The following is a 27,406-nucleotide window of genomic DNA, read 5'->3' as shown; positions in this document are numbered from 1 at the left end:
CTTATGATCCTATTTTTCCGGTACATATTTCCGAAGAGAAAAATGACCTTTTTACCATTGACTGACGCATGTCGCAATTAAACTTTGTAAAAGGACATGAAAGGACACAGACGTCGAGGGACGTATCAAGTCACGGGAGTAGGGAGCACTTAGACAAAGCAGGTTACTATTTTGATTGATCTTTTTGTATTATTGGCAAGAGTAAGTAGGAAGAACAAAAAAATTCTTTATCGAATCAATAAAATATAAATGTTTATTTGCAACTTGAGAGTACATTCGTATAAAGTGCGACATTGTGTACATCCAAAATCTTTTTTCTTAATCCGGAGTACCCATTCGTTACCATATAGCTCATAATTCTAACTCCCTTATCCTGAGCACCCATCACCCTGAGCCTTCTTTATTCCCTGAGTGTTTACATTTAGGCCTTCCACTCTCACACCTATACTGAAGTTGAGCCCAGTGCTTTAGAAGGTTTCAGTTATTATGTAGTTTGTTCTTATAAAAAAACGTGTATATTATCCTACATCATTTCAAGATTTAACATGAACAGAATTTGTTTATCGAAAGTCTCACATAGAATGACAGATCAGTCAGAACGATCTAATAAGTGTGACATATATTACTTTGGTTGTATCCAAAATGCAAATTATGGTGAAGTCAAAAAAAACATAGGCAGCCACATTTAAACCAGGTTTGTTTAAACATCTTCAAAAATGTAATTCCTCAATCGTACCAGAGCGGAGAGTTAATGGTATGCTAGCAAAAAAATACAGCATAACATTTTGCTCATCTAGAGCTGATTCCGGTGCCGAATATCTCAAATTAGCATTCTCTGAAGTCTATTATTACTTCGTTAAACTATAATTCACGTTCCAACTCGAACCGAGAGTGCGTTCACTTCATCGACCAGTTGAGATATGACACTGCCCCTAAAGATAAGAAAATCAGAGTGGGGAAAATTAAGAATTGCTACCATTAAGGTCCATTAAGGCCATACAGGCTTAAATTTACCAATTTGAGATTTTTGACGATAAGAATTTGGAGGCGAAATCTTTCGAAACCAAAGACATCATAGCATCTGGTTATCCTTTTAAAAAAGCAATTTATTTGAGATAGAAGTTCTGTTATCTACTTACTGGTCTTTGAGTACTCCACGAATCTTGATAGCTTGTGTGGTGGCCATGGAAGGCTTACTGGTTGATTTGTTGACCAATGACATTGGCGTGCTTTGCAGAACTAGATTCTGGTGTTTCGTTTTGATCTTTAAGTAAAGAAAGTGTTCATTTATTGTAAAATCGGACCTATACATATCTTTCAAATGCAGTGCGGAAAGGGGTCTGGTCCTCCATTCTTGGCATCCCCCAACCTTTAAAAATCCCCAAGGATTTTGGACACAAATAGCTAACAAATATATGGTGAAATATCTTTAGAGAGAGAAAGCGAAATAATAAACTTCTTTCTCCTTTTTACTCAGACTACTCTAACAGAAAACTTCCTTTCATGACAGTGCTTGAAAATAATCTACAATGCAATGTAAGCCGCCCTTATTGATCGAAGTCTCTAAAAGTGCTACCCGCAAAAATAACATTTCAATGCTTTCAACAATGCCTGACAAAAACGGCACTACATCAAAAGTTTTCATTAAGGTATGTGTACACCTTTTTTCCGATTTTTTGTCAAAAAGAATTTTTTCAGTCAAAGTGGAAGAAAAGTTACTAGATTTCATTTTGGTAAAATCGCGATCTTAAAATCTTTTTTTGATCCAGAGTTATAACCATTTAAATTTCAAAACAAAGTTCGTCTTATGATGGATTATTTACTCAAATAATTGTCTCTTTCGGAAACAACAAAGACAAAAGAGAGAATTCAGCTGATGTTTATTCACACCTCTATTGAATAGTAATATTTTTGACACATTTCACTGATTACTCAAATAAACAGCAATCATCTCGTTAAAAATTTCAAATTGATGTAGAAAAAAACGAAATTTTACCACACCATACTACTTTTAACGAAGTTAAAGTCACCCATAGCATTTAGATATCGACTTCATTCTTTTTTTATGAGATTCCCAAAAGATCAAACTAAAAAAGTGTCTTAGGATTTTATTTCTAACCGAGTTGTTTTTCCTCAATTTACAGATAACTGAAAAAATCACATTTAAATTTACTTTTTTATCGATATTTTTACAGAATTTAGATTTAAAGAGTTAAAGTCAATTCCAAAAAAAATCCCAAGACACTTTTTTAGTTCAATCTATTGGGAACATACTAGTATCGAAATTATTTTTTCAAAATTCAAAAGCTATGGGTGACTTTAACTTCTTTGAGGTAGGTAAGGTTAAAATTCTTAAGATTTTAATTATATCCTGTCCAGTTTTTTAAATTCAGCTGAAACTTTTACCATTAGAAAGAGAATATTATTGGCTTTCAGAAAATATATACTTTTGATATATAAATTTGTTGTTCTAAAGATATGATCAATTAAAGAGAATGTGTCAAGAAAGGTGAACACATACCTTAACAAAAGGAAAATCTAGCCCTCTCAGTACATTTACACCGGCATTGAGTATTTAAACCCACATCGAGTAGTTGTACTATTAGGTTACCATTTCCAAGAAAAACCTTTGATTTTGCTTTGCCGGGAATAAAAATCATTATTATCATCAAATTATCTGTTTAGATAAATCTCAGTGGACCGAATCCCTATTGTAAAGTTGAGCAATTTTTTGACAGATAACCCCCCTTCCCGTAAGGACAGGACAAAGTAATTTAGATTGACATGAAACCACTTTCATGGTCGATCATTAAAGCCTAGTACTCACATATGTAGAAAATTTACCTATACTAAGTGCGTTTAACAGTTAGGCCCACCTAAAGGGTGTAGGGTATGTACTACTCACTAAAAAGTGATTTTAATAAAAAAGAGGGAAAAAGGAATTAGGCACAGTTAAACGCGATAGAAAAATTCCAAAAGTGCTTACCAGAAATCCCTTATAACCCTGATTGCTACAAATTCTTTCGGTGTAAAGTTATTTTTGAAGCTCTTGGATGTGCTTAAAATAGCCGACAGTAGCCAAACGCTATACCTTTTGTTGGATATCTCCAGTAAGTAAAATGCCACTTACCACTTCTGAAAATTTTTTCAGTTTATTAACTTTGTTTTGCATCAATTTCAACTCTTGTGCCCATTCTTTTTCTTCGTGTGAAAGGACTGGGGAAGACCTTTGTATCCTCCTGAATACTTTTGATACTCTAAAAGATAATTAAAAGAGAAAAGTTTTGCGATCGCTATTGACGGCGAACAAGTTAAAAACTCTTAAGAACCCAGCCTCTTAGTTCACTATTTTATGATTCTGATAGCATTATCGATATCAAGTTTCAAAGGCTTCAAAGGAAAAAAGATTCATAGTCTTGTTAATAAAGGGATCGGTTATTGCAAGATTAGTTTTTTTATGAGAATATTTGTTAAAATGTCGAATGCAATTTTATAAATTATCTCTCTATTTTGTTTACTAGAGTCTCTCGGCTCACTAGAATTACCCTCTCGCTAATTTCCATGGAAATTTTTTGACCGAACATTTTTAATGTCCATCCCGTTTGACTTATTTCTCCGATGTAAAATGGTCAATATTACCTGTCAGTAATAGCTGCCATATTTTCTTGAGCTTGCTCCAGCTTAGTTGCCAACTCTTCTCCCTTATCGCCAAGTGTTTGATCGTTTTGTAGGAGATCTAGTTCTTCTAGCTGCTCCATCTTTTTTTCTCGAAGAATCTTGCACCTTTAAAAAAATATCACAATCGACTGTTCCTAATCTTAGAGTAACCTAATCTTAGAGTAACCTAATCTTAGTAGAGTCTGAGAAAATGATTCGTTAAGAAACACATGTAATCAATAACCAAAGACTCGACTCCAGAAGGTATTCAGGTCACAGGTTTATTAAGACTGAAGGGCTGGATGTCGTGCTTTAAGCCATCACAGGCAAAAAAAGTAAATATCGGAAAAAATATTGTTCTTATTCTTTTCGAAAACCCGCGAAGCTTCTGTTTGGTCAAGTGCTGAAATTCTATTGTAATGTCAAGTGACCTAGGTAGGATTTCCTACCTAACCTCGGCATACTTTTCAGCCAAAGCACGACATCTAGCCCTTCGGGCTTTATGATTCTATGATTCAGGTTATGCGCCACGTTATCCTGAAATCATGTCACTTTTACAACAGCTAGTCGGTTGTGACGTATCGAGTAGAAAGCTAAACGTTACTTAATAAGTTATTTAGGTTCGAGTCTGGAACCCAACGCTGGAAGAACGAGAGATAGTTGGACATTTTAGAATTCAGGAAAGCATCAGGCTATTCCATTTTTTATCCATACAGGGGGGGGGGTGGACGAACATTTCCAGAGGGTAATCTGAGAAAAATGCCCCATTTTTCCGAGGGGTTAAATAAGGTTGTTCCAAAATTTCAAGGGAGTGAAAGACTGATTTTAGTTCGCCCACCCTCATTTTAAGGTACGAAAAGAATCTTTCCAAGGGTATTTTTGCTAATTTTGCCATTTTCCAGGAGAAAACTTTCAATAATTCTTTTGTGACTTGAAAAGGTTCGTCCACCCCCTTTTATGCTTTTTAATGGAACAGCCCATTGACTGTCTAATTCGTTGGTTGACTTCGGCGTCTCATTTAGTGAGTCTCAGACCATGTTCTTACGCTACGGTTTCCGTTCCGCTCAGAAACAAAATGAAGCCATTCTATTGGTTAAGTTCAAGTTTTACGTCACTTCTAACCAATAGAATGGCTTCATTTCGATTCGGAGAGAAACGGAACCGTTACGTGCGAACATGGTTTCACTGTATATGGGTGTCTCACCTTTTATCGAGTTCGGCTTTGGCGAGAAGCATTTTTTGGATGTATTCTTCACGTAAGACTTGAGTGGTTTTGGTCAACAGTTTGAAATAAACATCGGGAGGGATCAGGTCATCAGAGCCACCACATCTAAAAGTAACAAAATCACTGGTTTCATACAACACTTTTACAATCATCAGGCAGTGAGTGACTTTTTTCTTTGATTACTCCCATAGTCAAAATAAAATGGGAATTTTGGGAAAATAACCCCAAAATCACTTAATATTGGCCCCATTTTATGGATTTTCTCCCAGAGTATCACCCCCTTTTTATTCCACCTTCCTACAATTAAGCACAAAAGAGTAAGATAAGACTAATATTCCACTTTTTAAAGATGACAAATATATTGAGCTCATCAAAAAATGATTTACGCCTTTCCTTCCTTCTTCCTTTATCATTGAAGAATAAAAAAATGTTTACTTAATGATAGGTATAGTAGCCTCCTTGACCAGCATCTTTGATATGTACGTTTGAAACTGTCCAACACCACGTAGTTGACGCAATGGCGATGAAAAGTGTCTGTTTCTGAAAAATAAAATGGATGTTGATTTCTAACCAGTTTTTAATTGCTTTAATAATACCTGTCCTCTTTTTCGAACGCCTAACAGACGTCAAATAAACAGTCACGTGACCAGGGAATGGTCATTTTTGAGAGCTTTCCAAAAATATACAACAGGTCTCCGTTTTCTCAAGCTAAAATTTTCATTAATTTTTAACGCTATGATTTTTTTTTGACTGTCGTATTTTTCCGAAAATCACACCAAAGTTTCCGAAAAAAAATTGGCACCCAAGTTATTTTGATTCCCCTACTCCTTAGCTTTCCAAAAATGTATAACAAGTGCTTTGACTAAAAAAAATCGAGCGACCTAAAAAAACGAACAAAGTTCCCCCTACTAGTGGGAGTGATTTTGGGACCATGAAAATATTAAATTTAAAAATGAGAAGAACTAAGGTGACTGCTTTAACAGATGTGACCTAGAAACAGACATTAGAGAGTCAATGTATTTGTACTTTGGAGGACGGCGGATTATGGCGCGCCAAAAGGCTTTTTAATACCAAATGTTTTTTATAATACCAACTTTTTTTTATAATACCAACTATTTTTCATAAAACCAATTTTTGTCTCGCTTACTATGCGTGTATAATCGATCAAGTGTAGAAAGAGTCTTAGCGCGATGCAAAGCGTAATGGGTAATCAGGACCACTGCGCGCCGATGACGACTTATTATTGGTCCAAAGTTTTGAAAAAATTTAAAGATTTTTGCGTCTAGCCAACCGGAAGTCGTTACTAGAGCGCAACCAGTCCTGATTACCAGTGATTCATTTCGAGTGTGAAATGGCCTATTTGTTGCCAACCAAAATCCATCAACCGATCCAGGCCCTTTTCAGCAGAAATTTGAAGTTTCCATGGAGACGACAAAAAGTTGCGCTTGAAATCGAAAGTGCCTTCTAGTCTTTACTGAACTCAGCGTCATTGAAATCATCAAAATGCAAAGTTAAGCCAAAAGTAGACTCTAGTCTAGATTACACTAGGCTCGATGAAGCTCGTGGGCGGCCGCTAATACGCCAGCCAGCCATCGAAATGATAGACTAGAGTATACTTTTAGGCCAATTCCCTTCTTGGGATGGTAATTAGTATTAGGACTTAGTTTTGGACGGGTATTTACTGTCAGTATTTGGCCTAAAAATGCTGACTTGGGGAATAAACTTTTAAATCTGATACATAGATCAAAACGCTTCCAATAGCTGGAAACAAAACCTTTAACGATCGATTCATCTATCGACCTATTATTCTAACGCGAAATTTAAGACATTTACTTTCGCAAAAAGGGCGAAAATTTGTACGTATTAAGTAGCAAAAGACTCCACGTGTAAACAAAAAAGATTTTCCAGTGAAGAACTGTAAAGGTCCGTCTACATGGTGAAAAAAGAAAATTGACTAAGCGAGACCAAAAAAATTGATATCATAAAAATGAAAGTTAGTGTTATAAAAAAAAAAGTTGATATTATAAAAAAAGTTGGTATTATAAAAAAAGTTGATATTATAAAAAAAGTTGATATTATAAAAAAAGTTGATATTATAAAAAAAGTTGATATTATAAAAAAAAGTTGGTATTCTAAAAAATAAGGCCCTAAGTTTGCTATTTAAAAAATCTGATATTATCAAAATGAAAGTTGGTATTATAATAAAAAGTTGGTAGTATAAAAAAACCGTTGATCTTAAAAAAAGTTATTGTATTTCAAAAAGTTAGTCTTAAAAGCAAATGCTGAATGGACCTACCCTGATGATGAAGCTAGATACTCCGGCCATAAGGAGAAAAATTAAAAGAATCAGTCAGACGATATAGCGTTTTGCCAAAATGCATAAAACATTAAATTTTATCATTGATTGTTGATGGGGGAAGAGGAAAGGGGAGTAAAATCAATTTTATTGAAAATTGAAACATGCTTGATGGTGGGCGTTGCTATTAATAATGTTTTTGAATGAAAAAACAACCAATTGTAAGGAAAAAGTTCAATGAAAATCTAGAAAAACGGCGATTTCCGGCATATTTCAGGCATTTTTCGCCGGAAAAATTTTTTTCTCAAAAATCGGACTCGGCCATGTTTTGAGCATTGTTAATACGCATCTTTGAGCAAAAAATCAGAAAAAACTAATGACGAAATCTTGAGAAAATGCCGAAAAACCAGTGTTTCCGGCATATTTCCGGCATTTTTGGCCGGAAATGAATTTTTTTCAAAAATCGGGCTCCGTCACAATTTAGGTATTGACATTTTGCATCAGTGTGCAAAATTTCATGAAAAAATATAAAGTACAGCTCAAGAAATTCAGAAATACTGTTTTTTTGTTTTTTTTTCCGGCGAAAATCGGGCTGTTCCGGCCGGCAATTTTTAGAAAGTTCCGGCTTCAAAAATCAATTTTATTGAAAATTGAAACATGCTTGATGGTGGGCATTGCTATTAATAATGTTTTTGAATGAAAAAACAACCAATTATATGGAAAAAGTCCAATGAAAATCCAGAAAAACGGCGATTTCCGGCATATTTCCGGCATTTTCAACCGGAAAACTTTTTCTCTAAAAACGGACTAGGCCATGTTTTGGGCATTGTTAATACGCATCTTTGAGCAAAAAATCAGAAAAAACTAATGATGAAATCTCGAGAAAATGCCGAAAAACCAGTTTTTCCGGCATATTTCCGCCATTTTCGGTCGGAAAATTTTTTTTTTCGAAAATCGGGCTCCGTCACATTTTGGGCATTGCCATTTCGCATCATTGTGCAAAAAAATAGAAAAAACTAATGAGCCGATCCCGAGAAAAGCTGGCAACAGACGAACGGACGGACGGACAAGGGTTAATTTAAAGGACTACCTTAAGGTAGGTCCAAAAAGCCTTTCGGCGCGCCATAGCGGATTGACTAAAACAATTGGGAACAACCCGTATTTCTGACCCGTAAAATCGAGGACGGTAAAAATGCTGATTTCAGTCAATCAGGATCTGGATAAATCAAAGTTAATCGTCTCCAGCGCAGAAAAACACACCATACATAAACTCGCTAATTAACGACATTCAGCCCTTGTAAACTCGAACCCAGTGCACGAAAGAGTCACCAGAATGAATAGCACAGGAAACAGTAAAATTACGTTATTCTGAAGAAAAAAAACACACACATCTTGGCCACAAGCTTTTTTAAAACCACATTAAAAATTCCGAACTGAGAATGTCTTACATTGCTTCTGGCTTGTTGTCTTCCCAATGTTGTTCTGAAGGTCTGAAAATGTTAAAATTCAGGTACAATAAGAATAAGTAAATAACAGTGACAAAGCTGGACAGCAAGACACAATCAAACACCTTTTATAATGTGGAAATCTTTGCATTTCCGTTTGTTTTAAAATCTCGAAAATTGAAAACACGAAATTCAATCCATTTTTAAGGTATAAACTTTTCTTACTTTCTTAGTTGGAGTGGCACTAGTTCACCATTGGACAAAATACACATCAATGTTGAACCATCTTCGAACACTGAGCAGCCACATACTGTCACACTGGCATGGCTGAATAATAAAGGGAAAAGAAATCGTTTTTGGATGAAAAGAGGAAGCAACAATTTCCTTTGTTGACAATGGACACCCTTAAGGTTTTAGATTCAAGTAAAGATCAACATTGTTTGCTGAGACAATTAAAATCATGAGGTTTATCGGAATGGTCATCATCATATCGGGACAGGATACTTAACTTCGCAAATAAAACAAATTTTGAACATGCTCACTGCAATGGCTAGACTTTTGAATTTCTGTGTCATTCGTGGACCGAATTGTAAAATTAAAATCTAAGCCATTTTTTGGTACTAAAACTCATACCCCAGCCCCCCCCCCCAAAAAAAAAGAAGTAACTTATACTGAAATAGCTTATACCTGTCTTCGACTGGTTTTGTGCATAACAGATAGCGCACATCTGCAGGCTTTTCCATTTGATTGCAATGTTGTGAATCTATAAGATATTCCAAGAGTCATAAAGGGCTAGTATGACTGGGAAAGGTGACGGTTCTATAAAGGGCGCTTTACATGTCAATTCCTTTGGTTGATTTTTAAAAATCTCTCACCAAGCTCAACGACTTTTTCAAAAACTTTGAACTGTTTAGAGAGAAAGAAATATAATTGACCTGATTTGGAATGCGTTTTGTTTATTTTTTCATATTTCTTTTGCAGAATATAGCGAAGAACAGAACATTGCCGTGAGAGGTGGAATGGCACTATGTAGATAGTGAGTGAATACCTGAGCCAAAGAAATTGGAAAGTTCGTGCACCCAGGGTAAAGTTATTGTATGTATGCCACCGCTACTGACACTGATATATCTGTCTGTTGTTGATTTATCTACGAGAAAAGAAAGGAAAGAAAATTGAGGTCAATAAGTGGGGCTGAGTGTCGTATACCTCAAAAAAGGGAGCCTCTTTGGAATCTTGGTGTTTGAAAGAACCATCGTTCATCAAGGGTTAACAACAACAAACAAGATCGAAAGCGTGTACTCGTCTCATTACCTGCCACTCTTTGTTACTGGCTCTACTGGATTCACAAAGCAAAATTTTAGTCAAAAGTTTCCGAAATCCACATGTTTGAGGCCAACAAACAGCCCTCAATTGGAAGAGAAAATCGTCCACATATGATCCCAAAAAGGCTTAAATTGAAGTCGAATTAGAATAATTTTTATTCACCCAAGACATCTTATTAAGCCGAAAAACGAATAATTACCTCGAATAAGCATAATGTCCGAGAGTTCGGGTGGATCTCCGATGACTTGCTGACGGCTTGAATTCAATAGATTCATTTCCAGTTTGATGGTTTCGTATACATATAATGATTCTGTTGGGAAACGTTCCACATAATCTGATACCGACTTAAGAATAAAAAACATATAAATTCTACATTACCAATTATGGCTTACATAATGTGAATCTTTTGCCAGTAGTAAAACAATTTTTCAGACTAAACGTGCATGATTTTATGTTACAATAAAAGTTGTTCATCAAAAGTCTTAAAAACAGTAAATCTGATAGAACAGACAGCTGTAAACAACTGATATATTGTTTGTTCTTGAAGATCGACGACCACTTATTGAATGACAGTGCCAAAAATTACTAAATGAACATGATCAATATTTTGAAAGAATGATTTTGATTCTACAATTTATGCTCTCTAATTCGATTTTCCAGGGAATTTGATTTACAAAATAAGGGGGAGAATCGAATATTGAAAGAATGATTTTGATTCTACAATTTATGCTCTCTAATTCGATTTTCCAGGGAATTGGATTTACAAAATAAGGGGGGAGAATCGAATATTGAAAGAATGATTTTGATTCTACAATTTATGCTCTCTAATTCGATTTTCCAGGGAATTGGATTTACAAAATAAGGGGGAGAATCGAATATTGAAAGAATGATTTTGATTCTACAATTTATGCTCTCTAATTCGATTTTCCAGGGAATTGGATTTACAAAATAAGGGGGAGAATCGAATAGCACGGCGTCATCTATGAGAGTTTCTTGTTTATGTTGTCTTTTAAAAATATTATCGATTAATGAAGCGTATCGAATGGTAGAACGTCGGATTAGATAACATGAGCTGTCCTTTTCATGTGTCAGACATGTATCATAGTCAGACATAATCACAGGTGGTTTTGTTTCCTCATTATTATTATTTTGTTACTTTTTTTTCCAGTAAACTAAATTGAACTTTTACTGTTGAGGATATTGATATTGATTTTTCGAAGTATTGAACCCCCCCCCCTGGATATCCTACTTTATTAGTAAAGACCCCATGGATATCTACTCTTAAAAATATGCTCCCTGGATAGCCGCTCCCTTGTAGATATTCAACCCCCTGGATATCCACTTTTAAACAAAAATCGGTAACCCCCTGGATATCCGATATCTTCAACAGAGGGCACGGACTATTTCTGGAAAAGCCCATTGCAATCAAATTACATTTATAATCAACTTGAACTTTCTTGAATCAACAATCAATACCTTATTTCCCAGCTCATCCATTTCTTCATCACCGACAATGACCACGCAATTATACACTGTTCCTGTTTTCGTTGCTAGGGCTAAAGTGACTGGAGTTGTCGGTAAACACAACAAGGTACAAAAATTACAACCGTAATTATCGTCTGCCGGTGGATTCATCACTAATGGACCTTGTTGCTCCACATGAATTCTAAGAAAAATATAAGTAGCATAATCAGCATTCAATCCAACATTTAGCAATATCAAAAGACATTTAATTATGTTATTAATAACAAGCAACATACTGAATAGAACTACCTGAGATAGATACGTTAAGGGAAAATTTTTTTGCAGAATTTAATTTCGTGGTTTTCCGACAAATCCACCAAATTAAATTCCACGAAACACGAATATTCTCATGATTTAAAAAAATCACCTATAAAATTGGTCTTTTTAGTGCAAATAGGCCACATTTTAAACAAAAAATCCTCTCAACCGCGAAATTAAATTCCACGAAACTTCCGAAAGTAAAAGTGATATTTCATGCTGTAGCCGAATTGACTTTTCGATCGGATCAAGCATATACAACCAAATTTTTACGTCTCGCATATGCGGAATTAGGCAGCAAAGAATGTTCCACTCGCTATTTGTGCGCTCAAACGCTCTTTCCGCAAAACGGAAAGATAACAGCATAGAGATATGTCAGCTTGAAAAGCATAACTAAGCTTGTTTCAAGCCATGCTAAGTTTTGGGCATAAAAAACTATCCTTCCTTTCCTGTAAAGATAACTCTATCTCTTAAAGATAAAATCTAACGAAGCAACTTCCACAAATCCAAATTTGGCGAAAACTTTTTCTTTTGAAAATCTTGAAGGCTCGCATTTTAAGGATTACTATTTCATTTCATTGTGTAAAAAATCAGGAAAAACTAACGGAGCAGTTTTACACGTCCAAAAAACTCCTTTTTAGGCACTTTTTGGTCCAAAATTTATCCAAGAAATTTTGTTTTTCGAAAATCGGGCTCCACTAGATTTTAAACAATAACATTGTACATCGTTGTGCAAAAAGTCAGAAAAAATACCAAGTTAATCTCGAGAAATGCTCATTTTTCTAAAAATGACAAAACATGGCGAAAACTATGCAATGTCACTTTTTATAAGAACAATGCAAGATTGTTTGAATGAGACATGAAACTGCCAATTTTGAGAAAATTATTTCACCGCTTTTTCTATCAATAAAAATCTTCATTGTTCTCCGAAAGTCTCCGATCCACTTTAATCAAAAAAGTGTCACTCCTATCATTTACATTATGTACGATACTCAACAAACAAACAACTTATCCAATGAAAGTCTTGACCAGTATAATACAATGCATGCTGTCAAAATAATCATGTGCGTTTTTATGGCGCGCCAAAGCGGAAATAAATACTATCTTTCATTTCGCGACACTATCTTTCATTTCGCGACACTATCTTTCATTTCGCGGCACTATCTTTCATTTCGCGGCACTATCTTTCATTTCGCGAAACTATCTTTCATTTCGCAGTACTATCTTTCATTTCGCGAAACTATCTTTCAGTTCGCGACACTATTTTTCAGTTCGCGACACTATCTTTATTAAAACGACACTATCTTATTTAAAACGATACTATCTTTCCAAAAAAACATTATCTTAATTGAAACAATACTATCTTTTTTACGGGATACTATCTTTTTTATGGAAGCCGAGAAGTGCCATCGACAAAAAATATTTAATTTCAGAAAAAGATAATTAATTTTAGAATAAAAGAATATTTAATTTTATTTTAGAAAAATAAATTTGAATTCAGAGAAAAATATTTGATTTTAGAAAATAAATTTAAATTTAGAAACAAAATATTCAATTTCAGAAAAATTAGTTTAAATTAGGGAACAAAATGTTTAGTTTTAGTAAAAAAAATTAAACTTAGAAAAATTATCAATTTAGAAAAAAAAATTTAATTTTACTATAGAAAAAAAAATTAAAACCTTAAAACATACCTTATTGGAACTACTTCTCGCAGGTTTTAATTTTAGCGCTTTTCGCAGTTTTTTATGTACATTAATTTTTGTTACCGAAATCTAAGGCAACCGTGTTACACCACCTACCTATTTATGATACTCTACTTTTTATGCAGAAAATCTAACCTACGTTGTTATTATGGGAAAAAATGTCAGTGGAAAGTGACGGAAATTTTGAAGGGGTGACGAAATTTTTCTCCAACAAAATTAATTCCCGACATTTCATCACCTGACCAAAACTTTTTTTACCCGATTTTTTTATTCCCGACCAAACACTTTTACTCAATTTTTCCCCCAACCAAACTTCAAATTCAAATTTTTTACACCTTTATTAACCGAAATTAGTGTTTAATTTAACCAAACGTCGAATTACAAGATCTATTTTCGAGCTAAGTGAAGAATAAAACCATTTCATTTGGACAGTTTAGTCATGTGAAAGTGACTAACTAAATTGTAAATTTGGTTGGGGAAAAGTGACGAATTTGAAATTTTAGTCGGAAGAAAGTGACGAAAATACCTCTAGATGACGATTTTTTTCCCTGACGAAATAAAACTTCGACATTTTTTCCCCGATAAATAAAAGCTATTAAATATTGAGCAAATCCTGAAAAACCGCATTTTTTGCGCCCTTTTTGGCCCAAACTTGCCCAAAATATTTTTTTTTTCTTCAAAATTCAGTTCTGTCAACTTGAATTGTTTGTGGATTGACATCTATGTGATGTGCAAAAAAATAATCTGGTCTGAACAAAAGTTAAATCCAAAGACAAATCCAGGAAGTATGAAAACGAAAGTTGTAAGTGTGCCGCCCGGGAGGAATCAGGCCAAAAAGTTTTTCTTTTTTCAATTTTTTTTCAGACGGTGGACTTTTGGTGTAAGCATGCACGGAATCAGGCAAAAAAGGTTTTCTCTTTTTTCTCTCCCAAAAAAAACTTTTATCTTAAACCCTATTCGGACTAGGGGGGGGGGCTCTTTCTGTTCGGAAGTCAAACTATTGGTAATAGCTCTTGAAATAATAGAGCTTTTGCCGTGAAATTTTCTGTAAATTCCTAACTTTTATTTTGCTTCAAAATAAAAAAAAATTTGACACCTAAATATTTTCACACCTTGAGCATGATGACATTTCTGACAGTAAGGTGTCACAAAAATTGACACTTTTCCAATACAAATTTATTTTTAATGTCAAATATATTGTTTAAACCGTAATTTATTGAATATTTAGGATAAAATAAGCATTTTAAACTCAGGCAACTTTTTTCTAATGCCTTTGTAAGAATACAATAGCAATTTATAAGAACAATGGAAAATTTCGGTTTTTGCTCACTTTGGGCATGATGAGTGACGTCATCAGAAAAATTTTTTGTCACAAGTTACCTTACTTGACAAGGATCTTGTGTGCCAAATTTCATCCAAAAAGACCCATTAGATCAAAAGTTAAGGGGTGGTACAGGAAAAGCCCCCCCCCCCTCTAGTTCTTAAACGCCCCTAAAAGCCTAGGTTGAATAGGGTAAAACGTTTTTTTTCTGAAGTGAACTTAATTTTTTCTCTAAATTGATATTTTTTCTAAATTTAATTTTTCTTACTAAAATTAAATATTTTTTTTCTAACATTAAATATTTTTTTCTCGATGGCACTTCTCGGCTTCCATAATAAAGATAGCATCTTGTGAAAAAGGTACTATTGGTTTCAATTAAGATAATGTTTTTTTGGGAAAATAGTGTCGCGAACTGAAAGATAGTGTCGCGAACTGAAAAATAGTGTCGCGAACTGAAAGATAGTTTCGCGAAATGAAAGATAGTGCCGCGAAATGAAAGATAGTGCCGCGAAATGAAAGATAGTGCCGCGAAATGAAAGATAGTGCCGCGAAATGAAAGATAGTGTCGCGAAATGAAAGATAGTATTTATTTCCGCTTTGGCGCGCCATACGTTTTTGTGCAAAACAATATCTTAGTAAACCATAGCGTCTGTTTGCCCCTTCGAATAATAAAGCTTCGTTGGTTTAAAGTCCAACTCATGACTTTAAGAGGTAAAGAATATTTCATTAATATTTTACCTGTTTTGGGCAAATTTACAGTGAAGAACCCAAACATCCCCGCTCTCCTGCATTACGTACACAGGGTACATTTTGTTGCCAAGGGAGTCCTCTTTTGGTGGTGCAATAGCCATGTTAACCACAGTCTCACCAAGAACCATGGATAGTCTGTTCTTGCTTGTTTCAGACACATTGTCAAAGAGTGGTAATCTTAACAAGGGCTGTTCTGGACGTGTTATATCGTATATCCTGAAACAGAGCGCAGTTGTGACTTTAAACTCCTCACTCAGTTAAAAAAGGTCAAACATCGCTGACAAATCAAAAGGGCCAATGACAAAATTAGTGTCTGAGAAAGCTAAGGGTTTTTCTGTCTAGCTAGCTTTATAAATTTGAGATTGGCCCTATTTGCATAGTGAGGAGAGTCCCATCTACATGAAACAGGGTCAATCGTAAATTTTATGCTCAGACAAACAGAAGAATTCTTAGTTTTCTCAGGCAATAATTTTGAGATCGGACCTTTTGATTTGTCAACGGCGAAATACATTTTTAAAGATCTGTAATACAGTGATACAAAAGTCTGAATGAAGGTGACTAAAAAACATCAGTCTGAAAATGTGAGTACTTTTAACTGATAACATGGGAACATAAAATTATCTATATCAATTGGATGAATTCACAAAATGTATGCCACCAAACAATAAAAAGGTACAAAAGGTTCATTAATTAAACGTTTAACCTACCGTAGACAATTGTCAGTTGTCAACACAAGAAGGTGGCTATCTGTTGGACTTCCTGGATACCATGATGCATTGACCACTTCAATTGATAAGTGATGCTCATAGAAACTTTGATCTAGAATAGTTGACCTAAAAATCAAAAAAAAAATTATATTATTCAAATGCAATTTCAATTGTATCTGAAATGGTATATTTACTCTCCAGTGGTAATTTGTCTCGTTTAGATTTAGGATTTTAACGACTTTTATTTTACTGAGTCATAAAATTATCATGAAGCAGCCTGGTCTTCATGTTCAGTCCTGTTACAAACAATCTCAAATTGTGTCTGTATGAGGGCCAAAACAAGTTATTATAAAGGATTTAAAAAATAAAACTTTACAATTACCTGCACTGTATTTTAGTTTTACCGCCTTCAAATAAATTGTCATCACCCCATTTCCGTGGTAGTTCTACGACTGCAAGACCATGTTTCCCAAACAGTAAAGCGTGATTACCAGTAATGCTACATTTCAATTTGGAAACTGCAAAAAGTGGTGCTGTTGTGAGCGATAATTTCTAGAACAGAAAATTGATCAATCAAAATGAGTCAAACTTTTTTCAAAAAACTACTGTTAAATACTGTTAACCCTTCGAGCATCTTGGGGGGGGATCCTTGCCACCTGACGAAGTCATTATTCTTTGAAAATAACATAAGTAGGAGCCCACGTTTTCACTTTAAAATTTATTTTTGCTCAAATTTTGCAAGGCAGCATCACGTAACATGTATTTTTGGGACTGAGGGTCAATTTTTCCCCACTTGCTGTTACCGTGTATTTTACAGCCCGGGACAAAATTGCGCTTTTTGCCTAGGTATTGACAATACAAGCTTGCAGCTAAAATTACATTAAGATCAAACGAGCAGTTATGCTGAAAGTGAGCATTTTAGGTAAAAAAACAACCGGTCTGAAATTTGTAAAATACCAAATACCTGTGTGAGCAAACTAAAAATTTTGCACACTATCTTAGATGGTAAATATCTACCACTGGTGAAAATTTAAGTCAAAAGCTCCAGTAGTTCCTTAGTTCCGGAAGGGGGTTGGTGCGTATTTTACAGACCGGTCTACAAAGTACCAAAAAGTCATGGGACAGATTTCTTGCCCATTATTAAACGTTTGGGGCCATTCAAAACGTACGCTCGTCCAAATTTCCCTATTTTCAGACCCCCCTCCCCCCTTGTTCGTCAGCGTTCGTTTTGAAGTACCCCCCCCCCCGATTTTTCGATTTCACCCAAATTCTTACAACAATCACAAATACATAAAATACATGTTTTAGTAAAGAAATGTTTCAAAAAAAATTACTTTTTCCTTTGAAGATAATTGGAGAATTTAGACAAGGCAAGTTCAAAGAATATGATTTTAGCATTATTCTTTAATCTTATCGCACCTTAAGTTTTTGCTCTCTAATTATCTAATAATTGCTAAACAATTATAACATACACAATTGTTTAGGGGATTAACAATTATCTTCGGTTATCGATTCAAACAAAAAATGTAATTAAGAGATAGATAGAAAAATATTTTTCATAGACTAAGTTAAAAGTCACGCTTGTGACAAGCACCCCCCCCCCCGCAAAAGCGAACGTACACAGATCGAATTGACCCCCCTCCCCCCGTTTTCGTTTTCGTTTGCTTTTTTGCTGACCCCCCCCCTCGGTGACGAACGTACTTTTAGAATGGCCCCTTTAGGTTCTTTTATTTTCACTTCTAGATTCCTTCAATCACTATACTTGTCCCTGACTTGTTTTGTCATTTTTATTGAAATGTTATGTTATGTTTTATCTGTGTCAATATTATTGCTGCGGTTTTGACTTCATTTATCATCCTCGTTCTTCAAACATTTTTATTTCATTTGGAAAAATCATAGCAGGCCATGAGCATTTCATTCTTTATGATTTACAAAAGAATATTTCCCTTTACTAGACATTATATTTCTACCTTTATCAAAAGTTTAGCAAAAAATGTCCATGTGTTATTGACGTGTCTTTTCTGACGCCATTTCTACAGAACAGATATTTTGAAGAACCTATTGGTGGATGCTTTCTTCAATACACAGGTATGACATCATATTGTAAATTTTCTGCATTATATGGTAATGACTGTTTTTCACTTCCTTTTTTTACCGAAGACAAACTCTCATCGTAAAGATAATTCATTTTGGTATTCTGCCAGATTCTATTTAGGGAAGTAGTAATGTTTTTGGTTGTTTTTAATGAAAAATGGTACTTAAGTTTACAAATTGTCATTTAGTTTTTGGCTGGCTGAACTAAACTAAATTGTGGGAAGAAATGAGTAACGCAATACAGGATGTTTGGTCGCGTTGATCAGATTGTTATCCAAATAAACGTAAGTAAAAGGCACTAAACGCAGCTAAATAAAAAAGCACTTGACTGCTCTTTGTAAATACACATTTTTTTATGAGAACATCCTAAATTTTAAAGCCTTTGGATGTTCTTAATTTTCTGAGTTTTAAGCCTAACAATGTTAATAACATGTTCTTATTTTTGTTATTTTTGAATATTTTTGTCTATTTTCCTATGAAATTCAGTGTTCTAGAGTCTAGTCTAACTTTTTCTTAACATTTTATCCATCCAAGCCTTATGTTCTTTATAGTCTGTTCTTACACGCAAGCACCCAAGATTAAGTCCAACTAAAGCGGAACAAAAAATTGGTTTTTTGATGTTTGAAAAAAATGCAGAAGATCTTTCAAATTCAGTATGTCAATAGAGCAGTAAAAAATAAAACTTTTCTAGGTTTCCGTTTTTTTGAAAAAGTTCCAGAAATGAATATAAAGGGAGGGGGTTTATCTAAAGAATCCTTCGTTAATATACTAAAAATAGACGAAAAGAACGACAAATTTCCACAACCCTGGCCAAAAGATTTTTTCAAAACTTATCCAGCTTAATAGCGATAGCCATTTGTAAAATGGTGGTCAAGGTGGTGCCACGAATTCCGTGTAGCCATTTTTTCACCTTGATCTCTAATAAATGGTTTATCTTTTTATTGAAGGTAGGTAATGGGGTGGGGTTTTTTTCTTTGTTTTCTCTGATAAATTCTGAGTATTTAAAAAAAAAGAATGAACAAGTTTGGAGTTATTAAGGATAAGTTATGATGGATGGAATGTTCTAATTTTGATTTTCGACTTGTTCCACGCAAAAAATCCCGACGAGTGTGCACCCTAAATAAGAGGAGGTAATGTATGTTAATGTTAATGTGTATATTCTTTAAAGTCGAAAAAAAGTGTACAAAAATGTACTAGCTTTAAAGCTAATAGAGTTCGACTGCCTATTTTACAAAATGAATCATTCATCACCATCTGTCGATGCCCAATCGCTGACGATTTCTTCTGTAGAGTATTTTAGTTTATAATTTGAAGATATTTTTGTTTGGTTTTGTAATTTTTTAACGATTCGTAGTTTTGTTCTTGGGCTTCCTCTAACACGCCAGTTGAAGTCTTTATTGTTATAGTCTTTGTTAAGTTTCTTTGCTTGTTCGTGCATCTCCTTTATCTTTTTCCGTTCGTTGATTGTGAAATCTTCCGTGATACTTACCTGAAAGAAACAAGTTTCTTTCAGCATGTGTAAATTCTTCATGATAAGATCTTTGTCATGCTGACTTTGTAGGGTGACTTTAAGAGGACGGCCGTTTTTTGTTTTTTTGTTTCCTAATCTGTGGTGAGTAACATTTATTTCTGGAACATTGATGTCTTCCAGGAGTTCTCGGAACCGAAATATGTCATATTTTTCCCCATTTTCTTCTTTTTCCTTATCTGGGCCTGAATATTCGAGAAACCCGTGAACGATGATATTCAGTTTTCTAGAGTCTATGTCTTTCTTTTCACTTTCTTCCTTCCGTTTTTGTTGTTCGGCAGATCTTAAGTCTTCTTTGTGCTTCTTAGTAATTTCGGCGTATGTTTTCTTTGATGTCTCCGTCATTATTTCTGTTGTGTGCTTGATTTCTTCCTTTATCATGGTTCTTGTCTTTTCTTCCATTTCTTGTAGTTTTCCTGCTAGAAAAATTTTGAGATCATTTTTGATGGAATCACGATTTTGGTGTTGGTGTTGACCTCGTTGTTCAGTTTTTGTATGACGTTGTCTTTCTTTTTAAGTTCATTTTGCATCATATGTTGAGTGTTTTTCTCCACTTTATTTCTTAGGTTCTTCGTTATTCGGACGCAGTTTGAACATAAATAATGATCGTTATAGGATGTCATGAATATTTGTAGCTGATACAAAGGTAGCTGTGTGCACTCATAATGAACTGATCTTTTACATTTTTTGCATTCCAAGCGATCCAGGTCTTCGTCATTGGTACATCTTGAAGGCGTGCAAGCTTGAGCTGGTGAGGCTGCTTCGAAAGGCTGATCTTTATCCATTTTGATGTTATTTTCATGAATTTTGATGTTTTTGTTTGTTTTCAGCCATTTTTCCGAAGAGCGTTGCAAAAGCGTCTTATCTAATTGACGTCAAATAAAAATGTAGTCAATATAGTCGGTCATGATCGATATATAATCGATAACGATACGGTGATCGAAGATAAGTACCGTGAATGGTCCTATATCTGACAGCCCTGCTTAAATCCGATCCCCCAAATAACTGATATGAAAAAAAATTCTATGTTTACAAACATTCCCTCTCCAAGCTGAACAATAAACTATGGCAAGGACTCTCGAAACAAAACATCTAACAAGATGACTATAATGTCCAAGATGTCATTTAATGTGATCAAAAAAGTGTGAGTTGTAAAAATAATTACCTCTATTATTCTGAATCTGTTGCTCGCATATAAAACGTTAACAATTTATGTAATAAAAAATTATTAGTTTTGTATAAATAAGAAGTAATTATTGTAATTTGGTTCAATTGGTTCAGTGTAGCAAATCTCTCAGTTTAGTTGACATTTTGGTATCTTCTTCTGCACTACATAATTATTCAGGGCTGCAAATAAACATCGGTCATCGGTCAATGTCCGACTGAAAATGCTATTTGACCGACTGAAAATCTTTTGTGTCGGGCATGATGTCCGAATGAAAAAAGGAATAAACCATTAACTTGAGAGTTGAAAATAAATCTCTTACACCACTGTCTCTTACTTAGCCTATTCTTTTAATACTCGCTTCCTTTGTAGCTTTCAGGGTGTTTCTAAGTTCACTTTTATCGACTTGCTTTCTACGTTACTCTCTTTGTTTCTAAGATCACTTTTATCAACACGCTTTCTTTGTAGCTCTTTTAAGGGTGTTTCTAAATTACTTTTGTCAACTTGCTTTCTTCGTAACCTTCTTTGTTTTTAAGATCACTTTTATCGACTCGCTTTCTTCCTAACTTTCAAGAGTGTTTCTAAGTTAACTTTTGTTAACTTGCTTTCTTCGTAACTTTCAAGAGTGTTTCTATGATCACTTTTGTCAACTTGCTTTCTTCGTAACCTTTTTTGTTTCTAAGATCACTTTTATCATATCAACTCGCTTTCTTCGCAACTTTCAAGGGTGTTTCAAAGTTAACTTTTATCAACTTGCTTTCTTCGTAACTTCCAAGGGTGTTTCTAAGATCACTTTTATCGAATCAATTTCTCTATTATATACAGTAACAAACTGTTCAAAGGTAACTTTTATTTTTCCTACTCGCTTTCTCCGTAACTTTAAAAAATGACCGACAGGATTTTGAGTTTGACCGACAGGATTTCATTTCTGTCGGACATGATGTCTGATTGACTAAAAATATTTATTTGCAGCCCTGATTATTCAACAGGGTGGCCTCTTTGAAAAAAGGTCTATCGATAATCAAGATTTTTAGAAGGTCTGATTACCTATATCGATTCTATCGGTTAATCAATATCTAATCCATCGATTATTTATCGATTACTCAAGATTATCGATTTATATCAGTGTAGACCTAACTCTTCACACAAAAATTACGAGAAACGCATGTTTGGACTTTGTACCCTATGCTGCACTCAAGCACTTAAGCCAAAGTCCCGCAAAGGCGGGACAAAAATCAGTCTTTTGAAGTTTGCAAAAAAACGCCACATAGAAGATCTTTCAAATTCAGTATGTGAATAGAGCAGCAAAAAATACAACTTTTCTATTTTTCCTTTTTTTTGCAAAAGTTCTACTAGGAATGAAAATAAAGGGATAATGACAATTGAATACTGTCCATTGATGACCCGCGGCACTATCGTAAAGCTAGTAGAATCGCTTCACGTACTCTTCGCTTGAGAAAATGATTGATAGATTGAAGTTTTTCACGCACGCAGGAGTTCGCGGAGCGTTCTCGGCTCAATCCTCGAACCGCACTAAAAATGGTAGATTGAGCTGTGATAGATCATTTTGATGGAAGTGGTTGGAATGTTTACAAGGCTCTTGACAGAAAATCGTTTGTTTTATTGTCAATGATAACAGTGCGGTTATTAATTTAGTTAGATCTGACAAATTGATGTTTGTAAGTGTACTTTATAGTTTTGATTCCCATTGAAGAATCATATTCTGGTTTTCATGTTATTAAATGCTGGTTTAGAGCTTTAGGTCTACACTGTATATATCGATTAACTACTCCTGGAATAAAGTACAATAAAAGTCTTTTTTACCACCAAAATTTCAGATTTTGCTAATTTTAACATGCTGAATATTTTTAAGGTAATTTAAAGCTGTTTTGAGCTTTTTAAAAGTAAGAGGTAAGTTGTAGGTAGTAGGCGTTTTGTACTTGCTGATAAGCTTGTACTCTCTGTGTATTTACATTCGTTGTATGTAATGTTGTTTGGGGAATTATGAAGTTCTCAGGAATTTCGATTGCATTTATTCAGGTTGATTTTTATTTATGACTTCTAATGGTACTTTTTCTAACGAGTTTGATTACTCTGTTCTCACACTTATGTCTTTTTTTTTGGCGTCCTTTTCCATGATTACTTTTTATATTTATATTTTTAAAGACAGGTAAAAAGGCATTTTGATGTAACTGGTAATAGGGTGCACACTCGTCGGGATTTTTTGCGCGGAACGAGGAAGAATTTACAAAAATGAACTTCAATGCATTAGTATTTACCTTTAAATCATCCAAATCTGTTCATTCTTTTTTTTAAATCAATCAGGAATTATCAGGGAAACAAGTAAAAAAAACTGGATCCAGGTATCTATTTTCTTTCCAAAGATATTCATGTTTTTGACGTCAAGGTGAAAACGCGATTTAGCGCTGACCACGGCACCGGAAAATTCTCGACCCACATTGAAACAAATAGCTGTCGCTATTGAGCTGGTTCATCTTTTCAATCGCGGTTTTTTTAGTAAACCCAGGGTAAGATTAGGCTACAATCTATCACAAAGTGCTTTATTTGAAAATCTACAGACCGTCTGGAATTTCGAAAATAAGAAGAAATTGCGATTTTTTCATTTAAGCAGCATACACCATCTGAAAGCTGAGGATTTCAGCTTTCTAGTGGTGAAATTTGTTTTTAGCTATCATTTCCAGCTCATTAGCGATAAGCTAAAGTTTAACTAGGGAGGCCGAAAGGTGCGGAGCGGTAACAATTCCCAATTTTCGTAAAAAAGAAGTTTGGAGATAAATATCTCACCTTTGAAAAATAATATTCAGAAACCTTTTTTTTTAAGTAAAACCAGCCGTCTTCGTCGTTTCCTTGAGTCACAATCGTGCGATAATCGCAACCCACCTACCAATTTTGACGGACACGGAATCGAAACCGGCACCGACGTTTCAAAACATAGGCCTTTTTCAAAAGGTTATAACAATTGAGCGAAAATCGTTAGCCGTATAATTTTTTCACTATTGTCTTCCCTCGTGATTCAAGTTTGTTTTGAATCTACGGGTGAAAAAAAGAAAGATCTCCAAGAGCCAAGAAATTGAAAAATAAGTTTTGGTTTGAAATTTTTGGCAGGAATTTCACAACATTTTTACTAGTGCGTGGTATCAAATCAAAGCTGAATGCTCCTGCTATTCAGCCATATAATTTGTTTTTCCAAAACTTGTTCCGCTCAAACGTATGAGTCAGTTTTCTATGGTATGGTAAGACAAATTTTCTCATCAACTTTTTTCAAATTTTTTGATTTGTATGTGACGTCATTTGACGTTCGAACTGCCTTTTGATTGGTCTTTCTTTTCTCAAAATGGCAGAAAATATAAACAAACAACTGAATCTCAGCTTTCAGAAATTTTTTATGCAAAAAAAATTACAGATTTTTGGGATGTTAGCTCCAACAAAGTAACATAAAATGATTTGTCTTAGCTTATTTATTTTTTGGATAAATCTGCTCTAAATTCCCAATCTCTGGCTAGACACTTTTGTGTCCTCCCGAGACAAACGTTTCTTCTACCAAAATAGGAAAGCCCTCAAATTTTCATAGGAAAATGAAAACTTTCATTTCAAACTTAATCAACTTAATCAACCTGTAGAAATTTTGTATCAGGAGTTGCCAGTTTCAAATTTTGTTGGACCTCTCTGCAAGGAAATTTTTCTAGAAAAGAAAATCTCAATGAATCTGCTTTGCTAATTTCTTTTTCAAGAAAGTGGGATAAACTTGTTGTTAACTAATGGCATAGTTTTGGAAAGCTCATAAAATCTCATCAAGTTTCAGACATGGGGTGGGACTGTTTTCAGGTTTTCAATTTTGACTTAAATGAATTGTGGCTTGTGTGCAAAATTTGCGCATTTAGGTACACGCTAGATTAACAAATTGTGTAGAAAGACCGGTCTGTAAAATACTGCTAGATATTCAGACAATTTTGAAAACTTTTTAGACTATTTTCATGAATCCCAGCTTTTGTGCAAAAGTTCAGGTAAATCGTACCACAGGATCCCCTTTTTTGGACCAGAATGTGTAATTTACAGACCGGTCTGTAAAGTACTGCCAGGTATTCCGAAAATTTTGAAAATTCAGATTTTGACTTGTTTCATGAATCCCAGCTTGTGTGCAAAATTTCAGGTAAATCGGACGACAGGATCACTTTTTTTTATCAAAATGTGTAATTTACAGACTGGTCTTTAAAATACCGCCAAATATTCCAAATTTTTTTTAATTTCAGATTTTGACTAACTAGTTTAGCGACTCCAGAAGTCATGCAACTTTCGTTGACGTCAAGCCAAATGTTTTATTTTTCTGTGAACTTTGAACCCTTGGAACTTTTTTTCTATGTATGCTAAAGCGTTCCGGTTTTTACTAAATGAAAGCCCATGATCTTAGCTTTCTAGCGGTATATATATAACACTGTGGACACGGGCTAGACGGCAAATTGGTAAAATGCCGAACGTTTTGCAACATTTTGAAAATTGTTTGCCGACGGGAGAAAAAAAATTTGCAACTATCAAAGAACAAATGTGTCTGGAAACGGAGGAAAATATATTTTGAGGCTGAAACTTTGTATGTTTATCAGAAAAAAGGGTGAGGAATTCAAAAATCACAATCGCTAATTCTAGTTCTTTCATTTTCATGTAGTTTTTATAACTTTTTTGCTTCTTTAACATGGGAATGTCCCAAAAAAAAGTTTTTATTTTTGCCGAAATGGATTTTCTTTTCATTTGTGGTTTCTCCTTTCAGAAAAACTTATTCTTTACTCATAAGTTTTTGTTCCTCCATTTCCAGAGGCCCCTTGAAAATGGGTCCTATCACCTTTTTTGACTCATTTCAACCTTTTCCAAGCTATTTTCTTCAAAAACAGAAATAAAACAATGCAATGCCTTCTTTTTTCAAAAAAAGATATATCTTTCGTTATTTTGATAAATATACTAAATATTTTACAAATATTTTTATATAATAATATTTCAACACCATCAAAGAATTCTCCCTCCAAATTTGAGGTCTCTAGCTACACTAGAAAAAGAGATATGCAAAATTTAAGAACCATGACTGGAAAATTTCTTTTTTTTCTTTTTGACACATTTTTCGAATTTTTCCAAGCTATTTTCCTAACCTTTTTTTGACATTTTTAGTCAAATTTTTGACACTAAAATTTGAATATCTTTACAACCACTAATCCTCATTTTCTTTCTTTTTCAAAGCTCTACAAGATAGGATAGATTTTGAAAAAAAAATTAAAATTTGAAAAATCTTCTGGAGTTGCTAACTAATTTCATGAATTCCAGCTTGTGTGCAAAATTTCAGGTAAATTGGACCATGGAATCACCTTTTTTTGACCAGATAGTGTAATTTACAGACCTGTGTTTTGGCGCGATTTTGGTGCTTCCGAAAATTATTTCTTGCTGGCGTGGTGTAAGGTAGACAGGAGAACCGTCGTGTGTTTTTTTTATAATTTGATGTACACAAGACGGGTTCGAGCTGTGAGTCCAATATTGGACTCACATTTTTTACAGTAGGAAATTCGAATTTAGTGCTGTCCTCACTTACTAAAATAAAAAGCAAATTTCGAAAGTTGCACTTTCTCTAAGTAAGAAAGTGTGACCAGTAAAAGAATAACAAAATTTGATTGGCTCTGTTTTCAACCGTTATTAGGATCTGAGAAATTCAAACTCTCAGCCCATACCATGCTATACATTTCGTCATCAGTTTATCAAAGAAGAAATCATAGCATGGATTCCCAGGCTAGGTGTAAGGAGGCGATTCTTTGAAAAGGTGATTTTTTTGTGTTTTGAAAGTGGAATAACTTTGGGAATACTTAACCAATTCTAATAAATGACCCCTCATTTTTCTCACAAAGGTAAGGACTTTCAAATAAAATTAGTTTGGTTTCTTAAAATTGAGGGGAAAACTTTGGCCTGTCCACCCTACTGGTAAGAAAATATAAAAAATACCTGGATTTGGGACTTCTGTGAAAATCCTTTTTTTGATTGAACAGGTTGGATGTAGATGCATTTCTGAGCATCAGAGTAGTAGAAAAATGTATTTTGCTTAAATTCTGACAAATTACATTTAACTCTTTCGCTGTTTAGATCTTCTTTGAAATCGGTTTTGACTTGATATTGAAGATCTTCAAAATTTCCCGCTTGGAAAGCCGCCATCTTGCTTTTGGACTTTCTCAAACGTTCACAGCCTAGACTATTGTACCTTCTCAGGCTAAAGAATCGAAAATTCAACAGTTCATTACGTCACCCTACAGTCACATGGTCTAAGGTCTAAGTCACGTGATAAAGTGAAACTTAAATTACTGACCAAGTATTATTTTTAAAATGATCTTAAAACAGTTTTCATTTAGGTAAAAAATATAACA

General features: G+C 34.3%; 1 protein-coding gene across 1 annotated transcript; it reads right to left on the bottom strand.

The window, feature by feature from the left end:
* Positions 1 to 475: 475 nt before the first annotated feature.
* Positions 476 to 27,256, bottom strand: LOC136814973 (nuclear pore complex protein Nup88-like). Its single transcript, XM_067071396.1, has 16 exons — positions 26,991 to 27,256; positions 16,592 to 16,761; positions 16,210 to 16,335; positions 15,491 to 15,718; positions 11,423 to 11,612; positions 10,146 to 10,290; positions 9,672 to 9,770; positions 9,311 to 9,386; positions 8,849 to 8,950; positions 8,627 to 8,668; positions 5,318 to 5,422; positions 4,862 to 4,987; positions 3,640 to 3,783; positions 3,131 to 3,257; positions 1,140 to 1,264; positions 476 to 932 (listed from the first exon to the last, which is right to left on the bottom strand). The coding sequence occupies exons 1-16, from the start codon at positions 27,195 to 27,197 to the stop codon at positions 869 to 871; spliced, it is 2,076 nt and encodes a 691-aa protein (XP_066927497.1). The 5' UTR covers positions 27,198 to 27,256; the 3' UTR covers positions 476 to 868.
* Between the last annotated feature and the right edge of the window lie 150 nt (positions 27,257 to 27,406).

The sequence above is a fragment of the Clytia hemisphaerica genome, unplaced genomic scaffold, assembly GCF_902728285.1.
Source record: "Clytia hemisphaerica strain Z4C2 unplaced genomic scaffold, Clytia hemisphaerica genome assembly, whole genome shotgun sequence".
In the NCBI taxonomy this organism is placed as follows: Eukaryota; Metazoa; Cnidaria; class Hydrozoa; order Leptothecata; family Clytiidae; genus Clytia; species Clytia hemisphaerica.
This window is presented reverse-complemented; position numbering and strand designations above follow the sequence as displayed.